Raw genomic sequence first — 19521 nt, 5'->3', positions numbered from 1 at the left:
ATTTTAATAGTGTAATGTTTTATACATGAGTCTTTCTGTAGACGTCTATCGTACATATTCTGCGTGTGTGTTTGTGCAGGTATGGGTCAGCAGCCTGATGGGAGTTTTGGGGGAACGGCTACCCCACAAAGCCCCCTGATGTCTCCCCGGATGGGTCATGCCCAGAGCCCTATGATGCAGCAGCCTCAGAGCAACGCCACCTTCCAGTCCTCGCCTGACATGAATGGCTGGCCACAGGGCAACATGACTGGGAACAAGTATGTTAGATTCCATGGGCATTCTTTGTCCAGCATAGTCATTTAAACATGTGTTATAACAAAGAAAACATTTTACAGTGTGTAATACTTGCATAAAAAATATTTTCTTGCTGAGCACATTACAAACCTGACTACTCTACACAACTACCTTAAATGCTATTTTAAAGGGTTAAAATTTGAGGACTGAAATATGGAATAATGCAAGTTTCTTCTTTTCTAAAGAGGCTTTTCTCTCTCCTGTCCAGTATGTTCACACAGCAGTCACCACCTCAGTTTGCCCAGCAGTCTAATGGAAACATGTACAACGGCAACAGTATGAACCTCAATGTATCCATGGCGCCCAACTCCAGCAGCATGGGGCAGATGGGCGGACAGATGAACGTCAGCAACACCACCGGGCTGCCCAACATGGGCCCTGAGCAGGTAAGACGCAGACTGGGCACAGAATTTGGAAATTAAATGTATTAACACACATGTGGTTTGTATAGTAAACACATAATTTCACACTTTTTCCACAGCCACCTTAAGATGCACAATGCAGATGGTTTTCATAATTTGAACACTTTTTGGCTACTTTTCCTTCCCTTTATGATCATCTCATTAATCTGCTTATGATGATTAGAGGTGTGAACCTTCACGGGTCTTTTCGATTTACAATTATCATGCATACAATTATCACATCATGAATCACATACATTTTTCGACATTACTTCACATTATGTATGGATGGTGTCAAATAAACACATGCAGAATGCATGCAGAATTTTCTTTGCATAAATTACTGCAGAAATCAATGAAGCAAATGCATTTGAAATGCCAAACAAATGCTGCTACAAATTACAGCAAAAAAGTGTATGGCAACGTCTGTTTGGACTATGCAGTGGTGGTCTTGGGGCAGTGGTGGCCTAGCAGTTAAGGAAGCGGCCCTGTAATCAGAAAGTTGCCAGTTCGAATCCCGAGCTGCCATGGTGCCACTGAGCAAAGCACCGTCCCCACCCACTTCTCCCTGGGCGCCTGTCATGGCTGCCCACTGCTCACCAAGGGTGATTGGTTAAAAGCAGAGGTCACATTTCGTTGTGTGCACCGTTGCTGCAGTGTTTCACAATGACAATCACTTCATTTTTACTAATTCTACTTCTACCTGTAGTGGCGCTGTACTTAGATCAGGCAGCCTCTGGCACTGTCTGTTTAAAAAACAAAAATGCTGATCAGCAATGAACTTAGCAGAGCCTGCAGCAACTGGTTTCTTGATCCACCAAGGAGTTTGGTTAAGTGCTTGTCCCAAAATTTATGGAGATCATTTCTGTACTTAACCCATAACGGCGATATCTTCAAGTCATAAAGCGTCTGTTCACACTTTGTTGTGACGCGTCCTTGCAACTTTTGACTTTTAATAATTTATTGAATTTTGGTCACGTTATACCATTGATGACAGTTATGGGGGTTAAGCCAAGCCGGTGGTACCATTAAGACAGCACTTAAGACAAGACTTATAAGTCATCATTTAAAGTACTGGGCTTTGTAGAGGACAGGACTGTCAATACCTTATGTACAATGAGTCTGGCGATTACGTTATCATGCACCCTCAACCCTGCTGTATACACACACACACACACACACGTTTCCAGCCTCCACGAGTTAATGGTATGTTCTCTTGCATTCCATTACATTAATGTATTTGTATATACGTCCATTTCATCACCGCCACTGAGTTCAGTTGGCACACGATGCAGGCACGTTTCCTCCCCTCCCATTGGTCGACTAAGGCCTGGTGATCCAACAATGTTTTCTACCAAGGCTTTTAAGCCTCATAAAGTAGTATGAATATTTAACCAAGATGCAGCAGGTTTGATTGTGTGCACTTCAAAGTCGCAAACTGGCCTGTTGACTCTGGAGGCTGAGTCACCTGATTTATCGTCCAGTGGTGTTACAGCAACTAGCGGGACTTAATAATTTAACATTGTGCCATTAGTGGAGTTTTTAGGGTCATTACCTGTTTTTAGTTGAATTAACTCATTGTGCCACACCTATATGAGAATATGAAGTGTGTGAAATTTGGCCATAGTGGTTGAGATTCGATGGTGGTCTGGGTGTAAAAGAACACACAAGACCACACAGTTTTTACTGTTTTACTGAATACAAAATGTACGCAGTTGTATACCACACACTCAAAATCATGACAAGTGAATTGTTTACTAGCTGAATAAGATTCAGCATTAAACCTGTGTGTGTATATAAAATATATTGTCTATAGCAAATGTCATTTGCATATATTCAACTTTTTTACATTGTAGTGTCATAGTTTTGTACAATTATTTTTTTTAATAAAATGAATTAGTATATAGTTTCCTGGAGGATCTTAGGGACCCATTCAATTTTTTATGGCCAGAAAAGTTTTTTTTTCTCTTCTCTACACACATTATAAAGTCATATTAGTGTCATATTAATTAATATTAATACAACTAATACATTTACGGCCCTTATCCAGAGCGCCTCACAATCAGTAGTTACAGGGACAGTCCCCCCCTGGAGACATTCAGCATTAAGTGTCTTGCTCAGGGTCACAATGGTAGCAATTTTGGTTTGAACCTGGGTCTTCTGATTCATAGGCGAGTGTGTTACGCTCTAGGCTACTACCACCTGGGATATACACAATACCCATCTTTTTTTCTTTTATTTGTTGATATGCAAAAAGAGTGAATAAGCAACAAATGTTATGTTGTATTTTTACAGAAATACTGTTGACTGGAGGCTGCCGATGCTTCAGAGCAGCACAGTGCTGCTGCCCCGGCCTGCGTCTGATGAGGATGACCACCTTCTCCAGCAGCCCAATCCTTGTGGCTGGCCAACCTCCAGCTCACCTGACCAGGAGCAGCATTTTCTCCACCCTCCCTGTGGGCCTTTGCCAGGACTATGACAGGAGTGGTGGCTTCATGGGGGCGATCTCCCACACACAAACACAAAATGGTCTGACCTTCTGGACCCTGAGCCTCCTCTCCTCCACCATTCCCATTTCACACAAAGCAAACCCAGTCAGTCGGTCTGTCTGTCCAACCGCATTCACCGTAGTGTGACTTAGGTCCGGCCCCACCCCCTGAATGACACAGCGACGATGGCACCGGGAACCCTGTCCCATGAATGTATTCCTCTATTCCCTCTCTCTCTCTCTTGCTCTCTCACTTTCTGTCTCTCTGGATGGTGGAGATGCTGAAGCTCTCTAAATGTCACTTTCTGAAGGTCTCCTCGCTTCAGTTGCTCCTCCGTCTTGGACTCTCCTGTTGGAGAGAAGACTCCCACTGCGTTCAAAATATTTGAAATTCTGGGCAGAGCTCTATTTTTTTAGCCGATTTTGCCTTTTTATTTTTATTTTTCTTGAGTGAGAATAAAGACTTTTGGGGAGGGTTTCAAGTAGATCACGAGATAAATATTCAGACGAATGGCTTGAGTCAAATGTGTAATGGTTTGTAAATTGACACTTAATTTAGTCAAGAGGTTTATCATGTATTAAATTAAGTTTTATTATTCTGTATAGGTTTTTTTATGTGTAGTTTTCATTACAAGGGTAGCTATGAGGAGGGGGGGAAAGAATCATTCTGATGTGTCCAGAGCGCAAAGCGTCTCTGTTTCGTTTGAACCTTTAAACGCTTCTCTATTAGATGTAGAAGTATGGAGTTTTTTTTTTTTTTTTTTGTCCAGTAGTTTCAGGAGAAATGATTCACTTTCTTGTGCTTTAGAGATCGTGAGACGCTTATAGATTGTACATACAGAAAACAAGGTCTGTTTCATTTTGTATTTATTTCGATTTCTCTGTTTTATGCCCCCCCTGGTCTGGTCTTAACTGGTTCTTCATTGACAATGGTGCGTGTGATTGAGAGAGAGAGAGTAGGAAAGATTTATATATAGATATATAATATGGATGTGTGTGTGTGTGCGTGTGTTTGCTATGGTACTGCTGTAGGGTAGAGGGGTTGTGGGGTGTGCTGTGTACACAGTGTACAGATCTTCTGCTTGCTTCTCAGCCCTTAGCGTAGACCCCGGCGCCGACAGGGGAAGCACATGCCGGTCACGCCACAGTACTGATGTGCGCTTTCTTCTTCGCTGTTTGTGGAGTGATGTACTACACGCAAGCTGCTAGGTACAAACTGTGTGTGCGAGTGAGTGGGTGCGTGTGTAAAGAAGCAATAACTATTACTTGAGACCTTCTTTTTCTTTGTAATTTTTTTTTCCTCTCTATTTTTGGGGTTGTTTTGTAATTTTGTACAGGTTACCAGGAGACACATTTTTGCTCCCCTGTTCAACTCAGTATTAAACAACAACAACAACAAAAAAAAGTGCTGTAGTTTGTATGGAAGAGGATGTCCGAAAATCTACATCAAGCAATTAAAGGGGCGTGGCGACTGCATTATATGGCCAACACTGGATCATAAGAATACTGTTCTTCTATATTTTCTAGCTCTATGCTCACATGCTCTCTGTCCCTAGCTTTCAAGTCTACAAATCAGGAGGCTGGCCTTTTGGGCAGTCACAAATTATACAATATGGGCATAAATCCTTTTTAAACCACTGAAGCAATCACTTCACAGCAACACGCTCCCGTCATGTACCCAGAATGCAATTTCAGACACGTCCTCCTCCGATTCTGGTCTGAATTGGTCCATGAAAAGCAGAGCTTGTTATTGTGGCTGTAGTTAAACTGACAGTCATGTTCCCTCATTCCTGATCATGTGGACTAAGTACTTTATGAACTTCTCTTTGAACTATGCGCTGTTGGTATACAGCCCAGGGAGCGATTGTAGGAGCATGAAGGTGCGCGGCACACTGGCCAATAACTGACCTGTAGAACTGACTGCTTTAGGGGGGGGGGGGGGGGTAAGGTGGCTAGGGTAGGGTCACTCTTAATACGGCACCCATGTGAAATTCTGAACACTGCTGATGACGTGTGCTCTTGTGTGGAAGTATTTGTCCCCTCAATGTCAACTATCTGATCGATCACTTTTTATTATTTTTTTCTCCTTACCCATTCACAAGTTGCCAGTTTTGCAGAGAAAGATTAACCACTCCCCTCCCAGCAAAAATCCAAAGATTGTCAAGATGTGGAAACAAATATAAGCCATGAAGTGATGGGGGTGTGCTCTTTTAAAACATTTTTATCAGGTCTTGGTGCAAAGAAACCCTTTTGCCCTACAGAATGCGAAGAAAAAAAAAAAAAGAAAAAAAAAAACTCAAATGATCCAAAAGGCTTTGCGTCGGAATTTGCTAAATTAAATATTTTTTTTCCTTTTTTTAAGGATGTTTTTGTATAGTCTGCCAATTTCTTAGAGCTAAAATGCAAGAACCTTGAAATGCTAAAACATATAGCATATTGCCTTAGATCTATTTCTGTCTTGTACATTTATGAAGTTGTCTGTATAATATTTGTATAGTGAAATCATGTACAGTAATGACTGGGTGCATCACTGCTCAGCTGTACTCATTGCTGGATCCATACAGACATTTTAAAAGAAAGAAGAAAACCGCCTCTTCTTGCTCCGATCTCTCTGTACCAGTCTCAATTCTTCTCGCTCGCTCTCTCTTTTCCACTCTCTCTTTCTCTCTCCCTCCATGTTTTTGTTTGTGATGAGTTGTGGGTTATATTATTTGTACAATTCTGACAATGTTTCGGTTATGTATGGATAAATGATGCAATTTGGAAATCAAAGCAATATGTAATTTATATGGACTTTCTGGTAGAACACGCGCAGTGTTTGACCTCCTCCCGGATGTATTTTTCACACGTGAGAACATCACTCGTTTTACTTGCATCGATGTTTGTAATCTTTAGTGTGAGCATTTTAAGCAAAGTTAGATATAGCCTAACAAGAGACGAGAAAAAAAAAAAACACACAAGTTGTCAAACTAATATGGCTTTGCTGATGCTATTTGATGTTGAATAATACCATTGTAAATAAAGATTTCTGTTATTGCAACATTTAACTCCCTGTCTGGACTGGTGGGGTTTTTTGGGGGGCGGGGGGTTATAACCCAAATTTCAACAATGTGTTTTTGGTAAAAGTACATTTACTCCTGAGAAACCCTAAAAGGCTGATTTAGTCGAATTAAATGTGTGTGTGTGTGTGTGTGTGTGTGTGTGTGTGTGTGTGAGAGAGAGAATTGAGATGAGCACTGCAGGAGACTCAGGAAGGGAAGAAATCAGGAGAGATCACACTTTAATAAATCTCTCCCTGAGACTGGCCTTCGTTTCTCTTCTTATCGTCGCTACTTGTATTAAAACCAGATCAGGGCGACCGGATTCGAAGCGGCAGCTTCTTCATCGACTGTGTTAATCGTCAAAAAGCAACTCGAGATGTTTTCCCCCATCCCTGTCTTCCTTTATATACAATCTTTTGTTTGACATTTAAATAATTTTGGCCAGGGTTCTAGTTTTTATATGGGTTGCCAGGATCGCCGTTTTCACGCCATCTTTGGGCGGTTTTAGAAATAAACTATGAGTAAACAAGTCTTATTACCGACAAAGCAGATTGTCCTGAAACCAGTGTTAAAGTGAAGGAGTTGTGGAGAAAGCTCTGCCTTCATTAAAAAAATAAATAAAATCTCTGACTGCGAGTCTGTTTGATCTGAATGACGGGGCGATTGTTTCTTTAAATCCATTTTAAAAAGGGATTCGGGATATAAATGGGGCACTTCCAGGTTCACGCTATTTATCAGTATATTGATACAATAAAATCATTAATTGATCGATTAAGCGGATCATCGGGTCACGCGGGGGATTAATTCTTCCGACCTGGCATCCCCGGCTGAGCGCTGGGCGGGCGGGCGTGTCAACGTGAGACCCCCCCCCCCGCCGCGGCGGCCGGTCGCACGTCGTCCCGTAGCAAACAAACCGCCGAACCTCCCACTCCAGTCCCGCGTGGGGAGGCGCGCGCACCGGCAGCTCCGACCGCGGTGAGTACGACGAGCCGTGGACGCTCCGTTACCTCTGACCTTTCCTCTCTGACCCGCTGTTCTTTCGTTGAGGTGTCGCGACCCCGATTAGTCTCAGTTGCTGGTTTCCGCGAACTTCGTCTCGTCCGCCGCGAAATAAAGGAACAAAAAGAAATCACGCAAACAACACGTTTTAATGACAGAAATCTGTTCAATTATAGGAAAGGGCGTTTTCCGGCGATTTAAAATCATGTAAAGTATCTAAATGAAATATTTTTAAATTCGCACGAATGGTTTAATTTATTGTTCATTATTTAAATTATTGTAAAGGCGTCCGTTCAAATCGAACCGAGTTTTTAAAGAAGTAGCTTAATAATTCTTATAATTCTTACCAAAACAATAAAATATCTAGAATCCTCGTTATTCGTTGTATGAGTAAGAATCGAACAACCTTTTTATTCGTCGTTATGTTGGTATTATTATTAATTTTTTTTTTGGATCTAGAGAAATTCCCGAATTCCCTGCACTGCCCCCGCCGGGATGTCGGTGTCTCTGTCCATCAGTCCCGCGGTGAGGGACCGGAGCGTCTTCCACCCGCCGCCCCCCGGCGCGCGTTACCTGGACCCCTTCGGCGGCGGCGCGCACGGCCCCTTCCACCCGCTCCGGTCCCTGGGTCGCCTGGTCACCGAGGCCCAGACGCTCCTGCCCTTCACCTTCAGCCACCCGACCTCCTGGGGCCCCCCCGCGCTGCCCGAGCCGGTCCCCCACTTCCCCACCGGCAGCCCCGGCAGCGGGAGGTCCTCCGTGGACCCCTGCTCGCCCCCCAAGGAGGCGCGGACCTTCACCTTCACCGAGGAGCAGCTCTTCACCCTGCTGTACGGGTGCAGCGGCGGCCGGAGCCCCGAGCGGCCAGGTGGGCATCACCCTTCCTCTTCATCATCATCCTCATCTCGGATCTGCTGGGAGATGTTTCTACAAATATTCTACCAAACCAGGCACAATTATATTTATAAAAAAGCATGTTATTAACAGGAACTGGTTTGTGGCTTCTTCTCCTCCAGCTCTCGGAGGGCATCACCACCCGTTTGACCCAGAAGCTCTTGATCTTCCTGAAGGTAAATCGCTGCACGTTTCACGGCGCGGCTCCTCTCTCTCTCTCTCTCTCTTTTTTGGTTCTTTTTTCCTGAACTCGTCCCTCCGCAGGACTGTCGCTCCGCCAGACGAGCTGCGGGGCCGCGTCCGATCTCGGGGTGTTCGCGGGTCAAGGCTCCGTGCCGAAGGGGACCCGCTTCGGGCCCTTCATGGGCAAGCTGGTGAACACCAGCGAGATTAAAACCCACGACGACAACACCCTGATGTGGGAGGTAATTACACGTCTCTGTAAAAGCAATAATAATAATAGTAATAATATTAATAACCAATGACGCTCCTCTCCTGCAGATCTTCGAGAACGGCCGCCTGAGCCACTTCGTGGACGGCAGGGGGGCCTCGGGGAACTGGATGTCCCTGGTGAAGTGCGCCCGGTTCCCGGAGGAGCAGAACCTGGTCGCGCTGCAGGTCCAGGGCCAGATCTTCTACGAGGCCTGCAAGGAGGTCCGGCCCGAGCACGAGCTGCTGGTCTGGTACGGAGACTGCTACGTCCAGTTCCTGGGCATCCCTCTCACCCTCAAGGAGTTCGTGGAGGACAGCAGCGAGCAGGTCTCGGCTGAAGGTATCCGTCCGTCCCTCCGTCCCTCCGTCCGCGTCTGCTCGGAGGCTCACGCCGCTTCTCTGTGTCCGTGTCCAGATTCGGGAGAAGGTTTCAAGTGCGACAGATGCGGGAAGGTGTTCGCCTACAAATACTACCGGGACAAGCACCTGAAATACACGCGCTGCGTGGACCAGGGCGACAGGAAGTTCCCCTGCAGCCTCTGCAACAGGTCCTTCGAGAAGAGGGACCGGCTGCGGATCCACATCCTGCACGTCCACGAGAAACACCGACCGCACAAGGTGGGTTGCGTCGCCGGTGCTGAAGGAACAGCTCCTGGTGGAGCCTCCGGGGCCAGCGACACATGTGGAATTCCCACATTCCCACGTCACCATGTCACCATGTCACCATGTCCGTTTAGATGTTTAACTTCACAGTCGCGACATTTGGGGTTGCCAGATTGGGTGGTTTTCAGCGGTTTGAAAATGGCCCGGGTGGGTAGTTCCTCTTGACTCGAGCTGGATCACCCTGTATACACGTCCCCGCACTCTCTGTCTGCAGTGCTCGGTCTGCGGGAAGAGCTTCTCCCAGTCGTCCAGCCTGAACAAGCACATGCGCGTCCACTCCGGAGAGCGGCCCTACAAGTGCGTGTACTGCAACAAGGTAAGGCGCGCTCCCGCGACTGTTAAAATGGCTCAAATGTCAGGGATCAAGAGAGGTTTATTGTCAGTGCAACAGTATACACAGTATATTGAAATACTGTTTCACACAGACGATAGTGCAATCGTAAAATAAATAAAAATACATATCTATATACACACAAAACTAAACTATACTGACTTAAAACGTAGTTAGACTTGTGTGTATATATACTAGTATATTATATACTATACACTATGTATATAGACATGTATATAAATGTATATACACACAAAACTAAACTATACTAATTAAAACTAAAGCTAAAAAAAAAACACGCGTATGTCAGAAGTGGGATGTGTGTGTATATATGTGTGTGTGTGTGTGTATATATCACATGCACACATGTACATAAAAATATATGTGTATGTATATATACACACTGTATATACTATGTACTATACACTATGTATACACACTATGTATATACACACAAAACTATACTAATATTAACTATACTATTTAAAACAAAAGCTTAATATACTGTAAATAATATTTTTAAAAAACGTGCATGTCAGAAGTGGGATGTGTGTGTGTGTGTGTGTGTGTGTTAGTATAGTTTAGTTTAGTGTGTGTATGTACACACACACACACACACACACACTAAACTAAACTATACTAACCAAAACTTAAATACTGTACAGATTATATTCATTGTGCTTTGTGGCATGTTCATTTATTAAAAACAATATTGTTAGAACGTATAATATTCAACTTTGTGTATATATATAAATGTATAGTATTTATTTTCAACTTTTGACGCAACATTCGTTAGCTGGATAATTAAAATATAATTTAAAAATGATTTTTCATCTCCAGGCTTTCACCGCCTCCAGCATCCTCCGGACCCACATCAGGCAGCACTCCGGCGAGCGGCCCTTCAAGTGCAGCCACTGCGGGAAAGCCTTCGCGTCCCACGCGGCCCACGACAGCCACGTCCGGCGCACCCACGCCAAAGACAAGCCGTTCCCCTGCGGCGTGTGCGGCAGCACGTTCCCCGAGGCGCAGGAGCTGAGGTGTCACATGAAGTGTCACAAACGTGAGACGAGCTCCTTTCAGTGGCAATAAAGATAGAATTAAAAAAAAAAAAAAAAAAAAAAGTTCTGATGACGATGTGGAATTCTCCGCCGTTTTTCAGAGCGGGCGACCGTGGAGGGACCGGCGGCCCACGCAGCTCCGTTCCCGGCGAGCAAAGAGAATTTCTCGGCCAACAGAGAATATCGGCCCTGGAACTGAAAACGATCACACTTTTTAAAAAAGAAAAAAATGTATACGCGGGCGAGGAATAATTTATCGTTTTGGAATTTATTTATTATCCTGTACATGTTCTTGTTTTTTTTTGTAAGCGCTAAGCTGAAAGCTTCACATTTTCGTGTTTTGTGCGTGAAACCCTTTTGTATCTGCAAACGAAGCATTTTGTTGGAAATATTTAGCCTGAATTAAGGACGGACAGCCGAATATTTAAGCACCGATTTTTTTGTATATTGTTAATATTATTGTTATTATTATTAATATTATTACTATCGCAACAGTGACGTATAGTATGTGACGTCTTCATGCCTTGGGTTTCTGCTTTTCATTTGTACGTGTTTTGGTGCTTCTGACTGTAAAATATTTAAATATTTATAAATGAAATCGCTGATGAAATAATAAATAATAAAAATGTAAGGCATGAAAATGTAAATACGAGTCCAGATTTATTAACCTGCTGTGTAGGACACTCCTCCTTTTTTATTATCATTCGTATGATTATTTCGGCATTTGTATTCTTCACGCATTTGTATTTGATTGAATAGGCAGACTAAAGAAAATTAAGAAGAGCAGGACTAACAATATAAAAAACAGACAGTCTAAATTATTTTCATAAAAAAAAAAAAAAAAAAAAACACACATACACCTTACAAAAGCCACAGACTGTGTAAAGCATCTGGAGTGGGGTGAACGTCCTCTGAAAAAAATTAAATTAAACAAAATGTGTCATTTGAGAAATGTAAACTGTGGTCGTGCAGAAGAGAAAGTGTGTGTGTGTGTGTGTGTGTGTGTGTGTGTTAGCTGGTTGGAATGAATTGGCCGTCAGCGTGCTTCAGACAGGGTAAAAATGAGCAACGCCCAGCACCAAATTAATGACAATGGACTGCAGCAATGAGGTGGTCCAGAACGGAAAGAATGGAGGCTTGTGGGGACAAAGGCGGTCCCACTGACATCTGCTGCCCTCTGATTGTCCTCCGTGGTGCCAAATGTCCCAAATTTGTTGTCTGAGGGTCCCGAGCAGAAGGCTGCAGTATATGAGCTGTTCAGTGAGAGTGTGTGTGTGTGTGTGTGTGTGTGTGTGGATGCTACTCAGCATGCTCAGCTATGTCACCCTTTAACCTCGGCGTCATCACTCAAGATAACACGCGCCGCATCCGACCGCCACTCTCCGGCCCGTCGCCGTGCAGTTTCACGTTTTAAACACACGTCCCTGCTCTCCTCTTTATTAATTTATTAAATCCTTTTGCCGGAATTAATTAGGAAATGTTCCCCTCCCGGCAGGGGCACAGCTGGAGCGCATCAGAGCGCGACCCCGCCCGGCGGGAGCTCCCACTCCGCCGCTGTTTGCAAGTCAAGCGGCAGCCGTTCATTTAGAGATGCTGCGCTCATTTATATGGATGTGGGGCAGTTGCGGCCTCCTCTCGGCACGCTGGGAGAGGACAGGGGGCCACAAGCGGCCGTGAGGGCCCTCCGGCCCCCTCCGGGCTCTCGCCATGCCTGCACAAACGTGCGCGCGTCAGCAGCGCTCGCAGGTCAGAGGTCAGCCTCCAGTGGACGTTTTAACTACCCACTCAGGTCGAGTTTTAAATCACGGCAAGTTCAGCACTTCAGCCTTTAATTACAGTGTTCAGGTGAGCAGAGTCCTGAGCCAATCAGATGCCTTGGTGTATGAAGCCACTGAGTTCTGCTGTAGGGTTCTGGTGTGGCCTTCACGTTCTTGTGGAATTTTGTTCTCGTTTTGAGAACATAATCCTGGAGCCTTCAGACGCTTCTAGAAACCACTTGACTTCTGTCATGTTTGTGCTCGCCACGGCTGCGCATACACTAAAACCGATGACACGCAAATCCGTGAAGCGCTAAGGAAATGGACCCGTAATCCTAAGGTCCCCACACACTGCTCCCCGGGCACCTGTCATGGCTGCCCACTGCTCACCAAGGGTGATGGGTAAAAGCAGAGGACACATTTCATTGTGTCACTGTGTGCTGTGCTGCAGTGTTTCACAATGACAATCACTTTTCTTTCATGTTGTCACGGCAAGTCTCAATCTGGCAACATTTACATTTACAGCATTTATCAGGCGCCCTTATCCAGAGTGACTTACAATCAGTAGTTACAGGGACAGCTCCCCCCCTGGAGACACACAGGGTTAAGTGTCTTGCTCAGGGACACAATGGTAGTAAGTGGGATTTGAACCTGGGTCTTCTGGCAGCCGTTCTGGTGGGATAGCATGTACAACCCGCCAATACAATACTGATATCATAATATCTGAATACTAGCAGTTCAGCAATGCTTGTCTGTGCTATCAATTCCAATACATGTAAAAAATATATATATATTTCACATCACTGCATTAAAAAAAACAATGAAAATTATGCTGAAATATGCTGAATATCTCCACCAATAGCACCAGTAAGGTCTTGCATATGCAATGCTCATCAATTTATTGTCCCATCCCTGGTGCTGACCCCCGTGAAGCCATTGTCACACGTCTGCTTAAGAACCCACCGCCAGTCTTAAATAAGACTGAAATCAGCGCTGCAAATGGCTTGGTTTGTCACCCCGTGTGATTGGCTGATTGAGAGCTGCCCCCTCCTCTGGCCGGGCCCTGAATTTTTATACAGCCGTTTATAGCCATTGATTTTACACTTAACCTCTCCGGCGACCCGGCTCAGCCCGGGAGGGACGTAACTCACTTTTATCTTTATGTGAAATTAATGCTCCACGCGTGGGCCTTCCAGAGGGCCGGACTCAGGCACGGCGCAGCAGCACAACTTGATGCTTCGCAGGAACCGGGACGAGGAGCCGCAGGAGGCCTTTCACAGGGGGGAGGTGACCGGGATGAGGACAGAAGGCTGGGACGGTGCGGAGGGATTTATCACGAGCCACAGCTTCCTTACTCTTCATACCGACGACACACACAGCCACACACACAGGTTTTAGCTCTTTACTGTATCTACCGTATCTGTCTGAATGTACAATATCGATACTTTGGATAAAGAATTCCGGTGGCTGATTCATACTTCCGCATGCATTCAAACAAGAAACCCGTAAGCCGCATTTCTCTCACAGAGTTGCTCAAAACCAAAGCAGTATTTTCAAAATGTTGATAAAACCCAAACACAACCATATTTCCATTCAGGGGCATTATGCAAAAATAATTTAAATAAAAATTTGCATGTCAAATTAGCGTGACATATTTTGGGGGCCTAGCGGTTAAGGAAGCGGCCCAGTAATCACAAGGTTGCCGGTTTGAATCCCGATCCGCCAAGGTGCCACTGCTCACCAAGGGTGAAGGTTAAAAGCAGAGGACACATTTCATTGTGTGCTGTGCTGCAGTGTTTCACAATGAAAACACTTCACTTTCACATATTTTAGCAACATCCTGTAAATCTTCAATTTTCCACTTAACCAATTTGAGGATACACGCAAATGTACTTTTTCCCCAAAGCATGATTTTTGTCTCTTGTCACCAAGGCAGATGGAACAATGCCGAGCATTTTTTTTTATGGCAATTTGGACAGGTTGCTGACGCCAGAGGACCCTCCTCTCTCTAGGCCGCTACCTGTCACTTCCTCCTTCAGACTCAGTTCTCCATTTCTGGCCTGATCTGTCACCCCTATCGATTCTCTAATCGGCGTTAGCCAACAGCAGCAAGCACAACACGAAACCTTTCTTCCAGCACTGCCTCCAGGCCCTTCGCTGAGTGGGATCATAAAACCAGCGGTAAAGAGGCCGTCTCCGCCCACAGCCAAGATCTTCATCGTCCCTCCGCCAGTTAATCAATTATTGAGAGCCCTGATCGTTATTAAAGAGGAACTTTGTAGTTATGAATATCTCTGCCAAATTATTCCTAAGTGGCAGCGGACCTCCTTCCATGTCTCAGTAGTTACAGGGACAGTCCCCCCCTGGAACAACTCAGGGTTACCCTGTAAGTTTACATTTACGGCATTTATCAGACGCCCTTATCCAGAGCAACTTACAATCAGTAGTTACAGGGACAGTCCCCCCCTGGAGCAACTTAAGGTTAAGTGTCTTGCTCAGGGACACAATGGTAGTAAGTGGGGTTTGAACCTGGGTCTTCTGGTTCACAGGCGAGTGTGTTACCCACTAGGCTACTACCACCCTGTATTTATTGTGTGGAGCCTCTCTGGCCTTCTGAAGGCTTTTGGGTGGTACAGCAGCAGCTTGGAGGCAGACCGTAAGGTATCTGTTTTGTGTTGTCATTTGCCGGTAATGTCCACAGGGACGGCCGGCAGAGCTGGGTAATCCCCCCGGAAGGTCTGGCTAAATGCCCTGAATGTGGCTCACGAGATGAGGGGAAGATCAAACAGAGCAAAGCCCCTGCGCTTTGGTGGCAGGGGCTGAGGGCCCAGATGAACGGCCGCTCGGGCAGATGGCTTCTGGAGTGGCTGTGGGCTCTCTTCGTCCCACGGGGCACCGCAGTCCGACCACCCCCACCTCAATCTCAGGTAACCCCCCTCCCGTCCTAAGGCATGGCAGTCCTGTGTTTGTACTGTATTTTACCCAAATCAGAATCAGAATAAACTTTATTGCCAGGTCTGTTTACACATGTGAGGAATTTGTTTTAGTGACGGAACTCTACAGTGCAACCGAAAGACAGTGACAAGACAAGACACAGGTAAAAAAATTCTTATTTTAGTTATATACGGATATTCAGATGTACAAAAATAGCAAAAACAAACAAAAAAATTCATTCAATGAATTTTACACAAAAATTTCGAAATTCTTGGACAAATATCAAGTTATGAAAAAGAAAATAACTGATAATAATCTTTTCAAATCCAATTTACTTTATGCATTAGAATTAAACGGTATATATAAATATATATAAGAACTTAATAATCAACTATTTTGTGTTTTTATATGAGTAAAAATGATAATATATATGTATGTTATTGCAAATATGTACCAACACCGCCAGAATGCTAGATAATTTATTATTATTTTTGTAATTAATATATTTAGACAAATCTGTGAATTGTTGGACGTAAACGAAGCCAGCTGTTTTTTGTGCCAAATTCATTGAATTAAAAAAAAACACTTTCACTGTAACACAACCATGAAACCCCGAGCTAAAAGCTAAACATCCCGGGGGGGCGTCACAAAGCAGAAAGAAAAAAAAATAAACAGGCCGACCACATTGTCATTCATGGGGACAGAAAGTGTGAGGAGCTCTGCACCCGTTCATCACGAGGCACAATAGCCTTTATCACGCTGTGTGTGAGCAGCGAGTGTGTGAGTGTGTGTGTGTGTTTTATGCGCAAGCTTTGTTCTCAGCCTCACTGTTATTCCAGGAGGACAGGAGAGAGATGGAGAGATGGACAGAGATGGATAGAGAGTTAGGGACACACACACACTGTGATGGCCCATGTGCATATCAATTGCATGACTGGTCCTCCTGCCCCTGCTGCACTCAGGTTCTTTCTTATGTCAGAAAAAGGGGGGGGGTGCAGGGGAGGAACAGGGACTTGTGGGAGGACAGTTGGACACAGGGGCCACATACTGTCCTAAAACACCCACCCACTCACAACAGGAGATCCCATCAGAACATCATCCTCCTCATCATCATAATCCCATTCATTTTACAGTGCTTTCTAGCTGCAGCAGTGGTGCTCGTGCGTTATTGATCATCAGTCTTACGTCTATCCACTAATTACAGGATCAGCCCGCTGGACAGTCACACTGGCGAGTGTAGGTCCTCTTCGTAGGACCTATAAAACCCCTAGTGGGTTTGGAGCTGCGTACAGTTTCTGCTCGGAATATTCGGCAGCGGACACGTCTGTTTGCCGTCGGGATTTCTGCCGTATGGAAACCTTATTGGGATCATGCACACCCATGCCCCAATGACACGACTTCCCAGTCTGCGCAGGCCCCTGGGGTTTGGTGTTATCTTACATAATCCCCACCGCGTCCATTCACACCAGCTCTCAGCAGGACACTGTTCACACACACTGTCAAACCAGCTACTGTTCTGTATGTGTGTGTACGTGTGTGTGTGTGTGTGTTTGTCATTGTTGCTCTTATCCTGTCTATTCTTATGCAAAACGACACCGCAGTGACAATTTGGCATCTTGGATACACCTCTTCAAATATCAGTCCTCCTTCTGACGTTGTTTTACCATCCCCAAAAAATCCCTGAATAATGTTGTTTTGAAATTTGCTGTGCTATTTGATCACAGGAAATGTCTGGCTCATTCTGGCTCATATTTGGTTTTGTTCCACCCCTGAGCATAATGTTAACATTTAGTTATAAGTGAAAATGACTGTCATTGTGAAACACTGAAACACATCACACGGTGGATCAGGATTCGAACTGGCAACCTTCTGATTACGTGTCTGTTTCCTTACCCGCTAGGCCACCACTGCCCCATGAATTTTATATACTGTATCTTTGCAACAACTGCTGGAAATATATACGTCTTTGGACTAATTCCGAATATGAAATTCATAGGTTGTGGCACTGAAAGTGTGTATGCATGTGAAAGTTCAGCATGTATTCGTTACTCCATACCCTGCAACTGCGCTTGGCATGTTGGCACGTGGGTGTACAAGCAGTTGTTGAGTTGAGTCAGAAAGAACCCCGTTACAGTGTCTGTTGGTGTGGGTGGGTGTGTTTCTCTGTTATTCTGAAGACAACATGCCCCACGTGGTGGTGTTTTAATATTTCCTTTTCAGCATATGGTGACTTTTCTATTTAACACTCAGACGGTTATATTCATATCGCAAGACAGCTTGACAGCAAACTAGTATGACAGCTGGTTGTGTGTGTGTGTGTGTGCCAGTCGGCTGGGTGATACTGTACCTGCTCTCTCATCACTCAGTGGTCCGCAGGGAACTGATTATTACCTGCTGGGCTCTGGGGCTGGTGGTCTCAAGACTGGAGTAGGAGGCTGAGTGCTCATTAGCTAATCAACGCACACACACACACACACACACACACACTCAACCTCTTCACATATTTATACTGAAACCAACTGAAAATATATACATAACAGACAGACATATGGATTCACACATTAATTAAACAACACTAAAAAACTCTTGTGTATCAACACACACACACACACACACTTCTGTCTGAAAGGCAAATCACACGGAGACAGTCAATACCTGCCACTCACAATTAACAAATATAATGAGTAAAGGCCTATGTTAAAGTGGACAGCGGAGGGGGTACAAATTCATCCACACGGAGGTTATCACGGCGATGAGTATGGGACAGCGATAATGAGCGGGCCTGGTGGTATAAGAGAAGGGGGTGGACAGAGCACCCTGCTCCCAGTCAGTAAAACCCCTTAATGACTGGGCTGAATGGACTACTGGTGCACACCTCCACAGTTGTGCTGCTGCTCAACTCAGACCTTTTGTTCATGGGACAATTGATAGTGATCCTTCCAGGAAATGCCAAGTAGGAGACCTTCAATGACCTTCAGTGGGTCTCGATGCTTGTTTTGCCATTACACCTTGTCAAGCTTTGGAAGGTTTGGGTGGTAGTAGCCTAGTGGGTAACACACTCGCCTGTGAACCAGAAGACCCAGGTTCAAACCACACTTACTACCATTGTGTCCCTGAGCAAGACACATAACTAAGTTGCTCCAGGGAGGGACTGTCCCTGTAACAACTGATTGTAAGTCGCTCTTGATAATACATTCGTCCAGAACAAAAATAGTACACATGAACATTTTGCTGAAAATGGCATTCATATCTTAATTCCCTGTCAGTGATCACTTTGTCTTCCAAGGGCGGCAAAACTTTTGCATGCAACCGTATATGTTTTCCCTGAAGTCAGAGGACAAGACGCTGATGCTGGTGGTACAGACCAGAGGGGGAAATGGTGGCCCGGTGTGCAGCCGCAGCTCTCTGCCACAGAAAGGATCCAGGAGACGACTTCCCCCCAGTCCTGCTGAAACATTGATGAAGCCTTATGACCCTCTCCCATCTAATGTACCCTAACAGGCATTATGGCCTCTCTAGCACAGCTACACCTTCAAGGGTTTTCCTGGCATCTAACTCCTTAACACCCCACTCACAGAGCCCCTGCCTCTTGCATGTGCTGAAATTTTAAACGCCATCAGACTTTTGTGTCAGAAAGTCAGTTTAGAGTCATATGCTGAGTAAAGAGCATCACAGTCATGTGACGACGCTGAATATGTTACACTGAATGAAGTAGGACTGAAGTAAAGCAGAGAATTTTTTGTCCCCGCCTCCAACCTTCACTAACGCACATAAATGAGGGCCCATTCGGTGAAACCAGACTCTGCACCCCCTCCAATTGAGCTGTTAATGTTTTTCACTTAAAATGGAGCCTCCATTAATGTTTAAGCTTTGACAGCTGATATCAACATCCGCGCCGTGTTTAAAGCCGCCGGGAGGCCAAGAGGAGTGAGGTGACCTCGGGTTGTCATTGGGAGCACGAGCTGGACATCAGGCTGCCTCCATTACTCCATTAGACGGGTGTTGCGGGTGTGAGTGGTGGGTCCAGGGGGTGGTGCTCCCCGAAGGACGGCCCCTAGGAGCATGTTTTACTGGTCCCCTGGCCAGCTCCTGTGTTTATAGTCACGTGTAAAAATGGCAGATGCTAAATGGTCTTGTGTTACAGTTCAGATTTCTTAGCTGTTTACCGGCCTATACCATGCACTCAGACACAGATGAGGGAACAGTGGCCACTGGAGAGTTAAGGGACT

The 19521-nt window shown here is 45.1% G+C and overlaps 2 protein-coding genes across 3 annotated transcripts in view; both read left to right on the top strand.

Annotated features, from left to right (window-relative positions):
• ncoa2 (nuclear receptor coactivator 2) overlaps positions 1-6230 on the top strand; it is a 64214-nt gene extending 57984 nt beyond the window's left edge. Inside the window, exons 20-22 of one of the 2 annotated variants that reach the window (XM_028966254.1) lie at positions 80-257; positions 503-680; positions 2991-6230. In XM_028966254.1, coding sequence (XP_028822087.1) covers positions 80-257; positions 503-680; positions 2991-3002 — 368 coding nt within the window. In that variant the 3' untranslated portion in view covers positions 3003-6230. Of the gene's footprint in view, positions 1-79; positions 258-502; positions 681-2990 lie in introns of those variants that run through there. The other variant, XR_003744793.1, reaches the window with a different exon arrangement.
• A 963-nt stretch (positions 6231-7193) lies between these two features.
• prdm14 (PR domain containing 14) lies at positions 7194-10800 on the top strand. Its single transcript, XM_028966310.1, has 9 exons — positions 7194-7199; positions 7683-8091; positions 8240-8293; positions 8382-8542; positions 8619-8889; positions 8965-9167; positions 9427-9528; positions 10384-10603; positions 10703-10800. The coding sequence occupies exons 2-9, from the start codon at positions 7719-7721 to the stop codon at positions 10798-10800; spliced, it is 1482 nt and encodes a 493-aa protein (XP_028822143.1). The 5' UTR covers positions 7194-7199; positions 7683-7718.
• The last annotated feature ends 8721 nt before the right edge of the window (positions 10801-19521 follow it).

Source organism: Denticeps clupeoides, chromosome 2 (assembly GCF_900700375.1).
Source record: "Denticeps clupeoides chromosome 2, fDenClu1.1, whole genome shotgun sequence".
NCBI lineage: Eukaryota > Metazoa > Chordata > Actinopteri > Clupeiformes > Denticipitidae > Denticeps > Denticeps clupeoides.
Note: the sequence above shows the minus strand (reverse complement) of the source record. Positions and strands in the feature narration are given on the sequence as shown.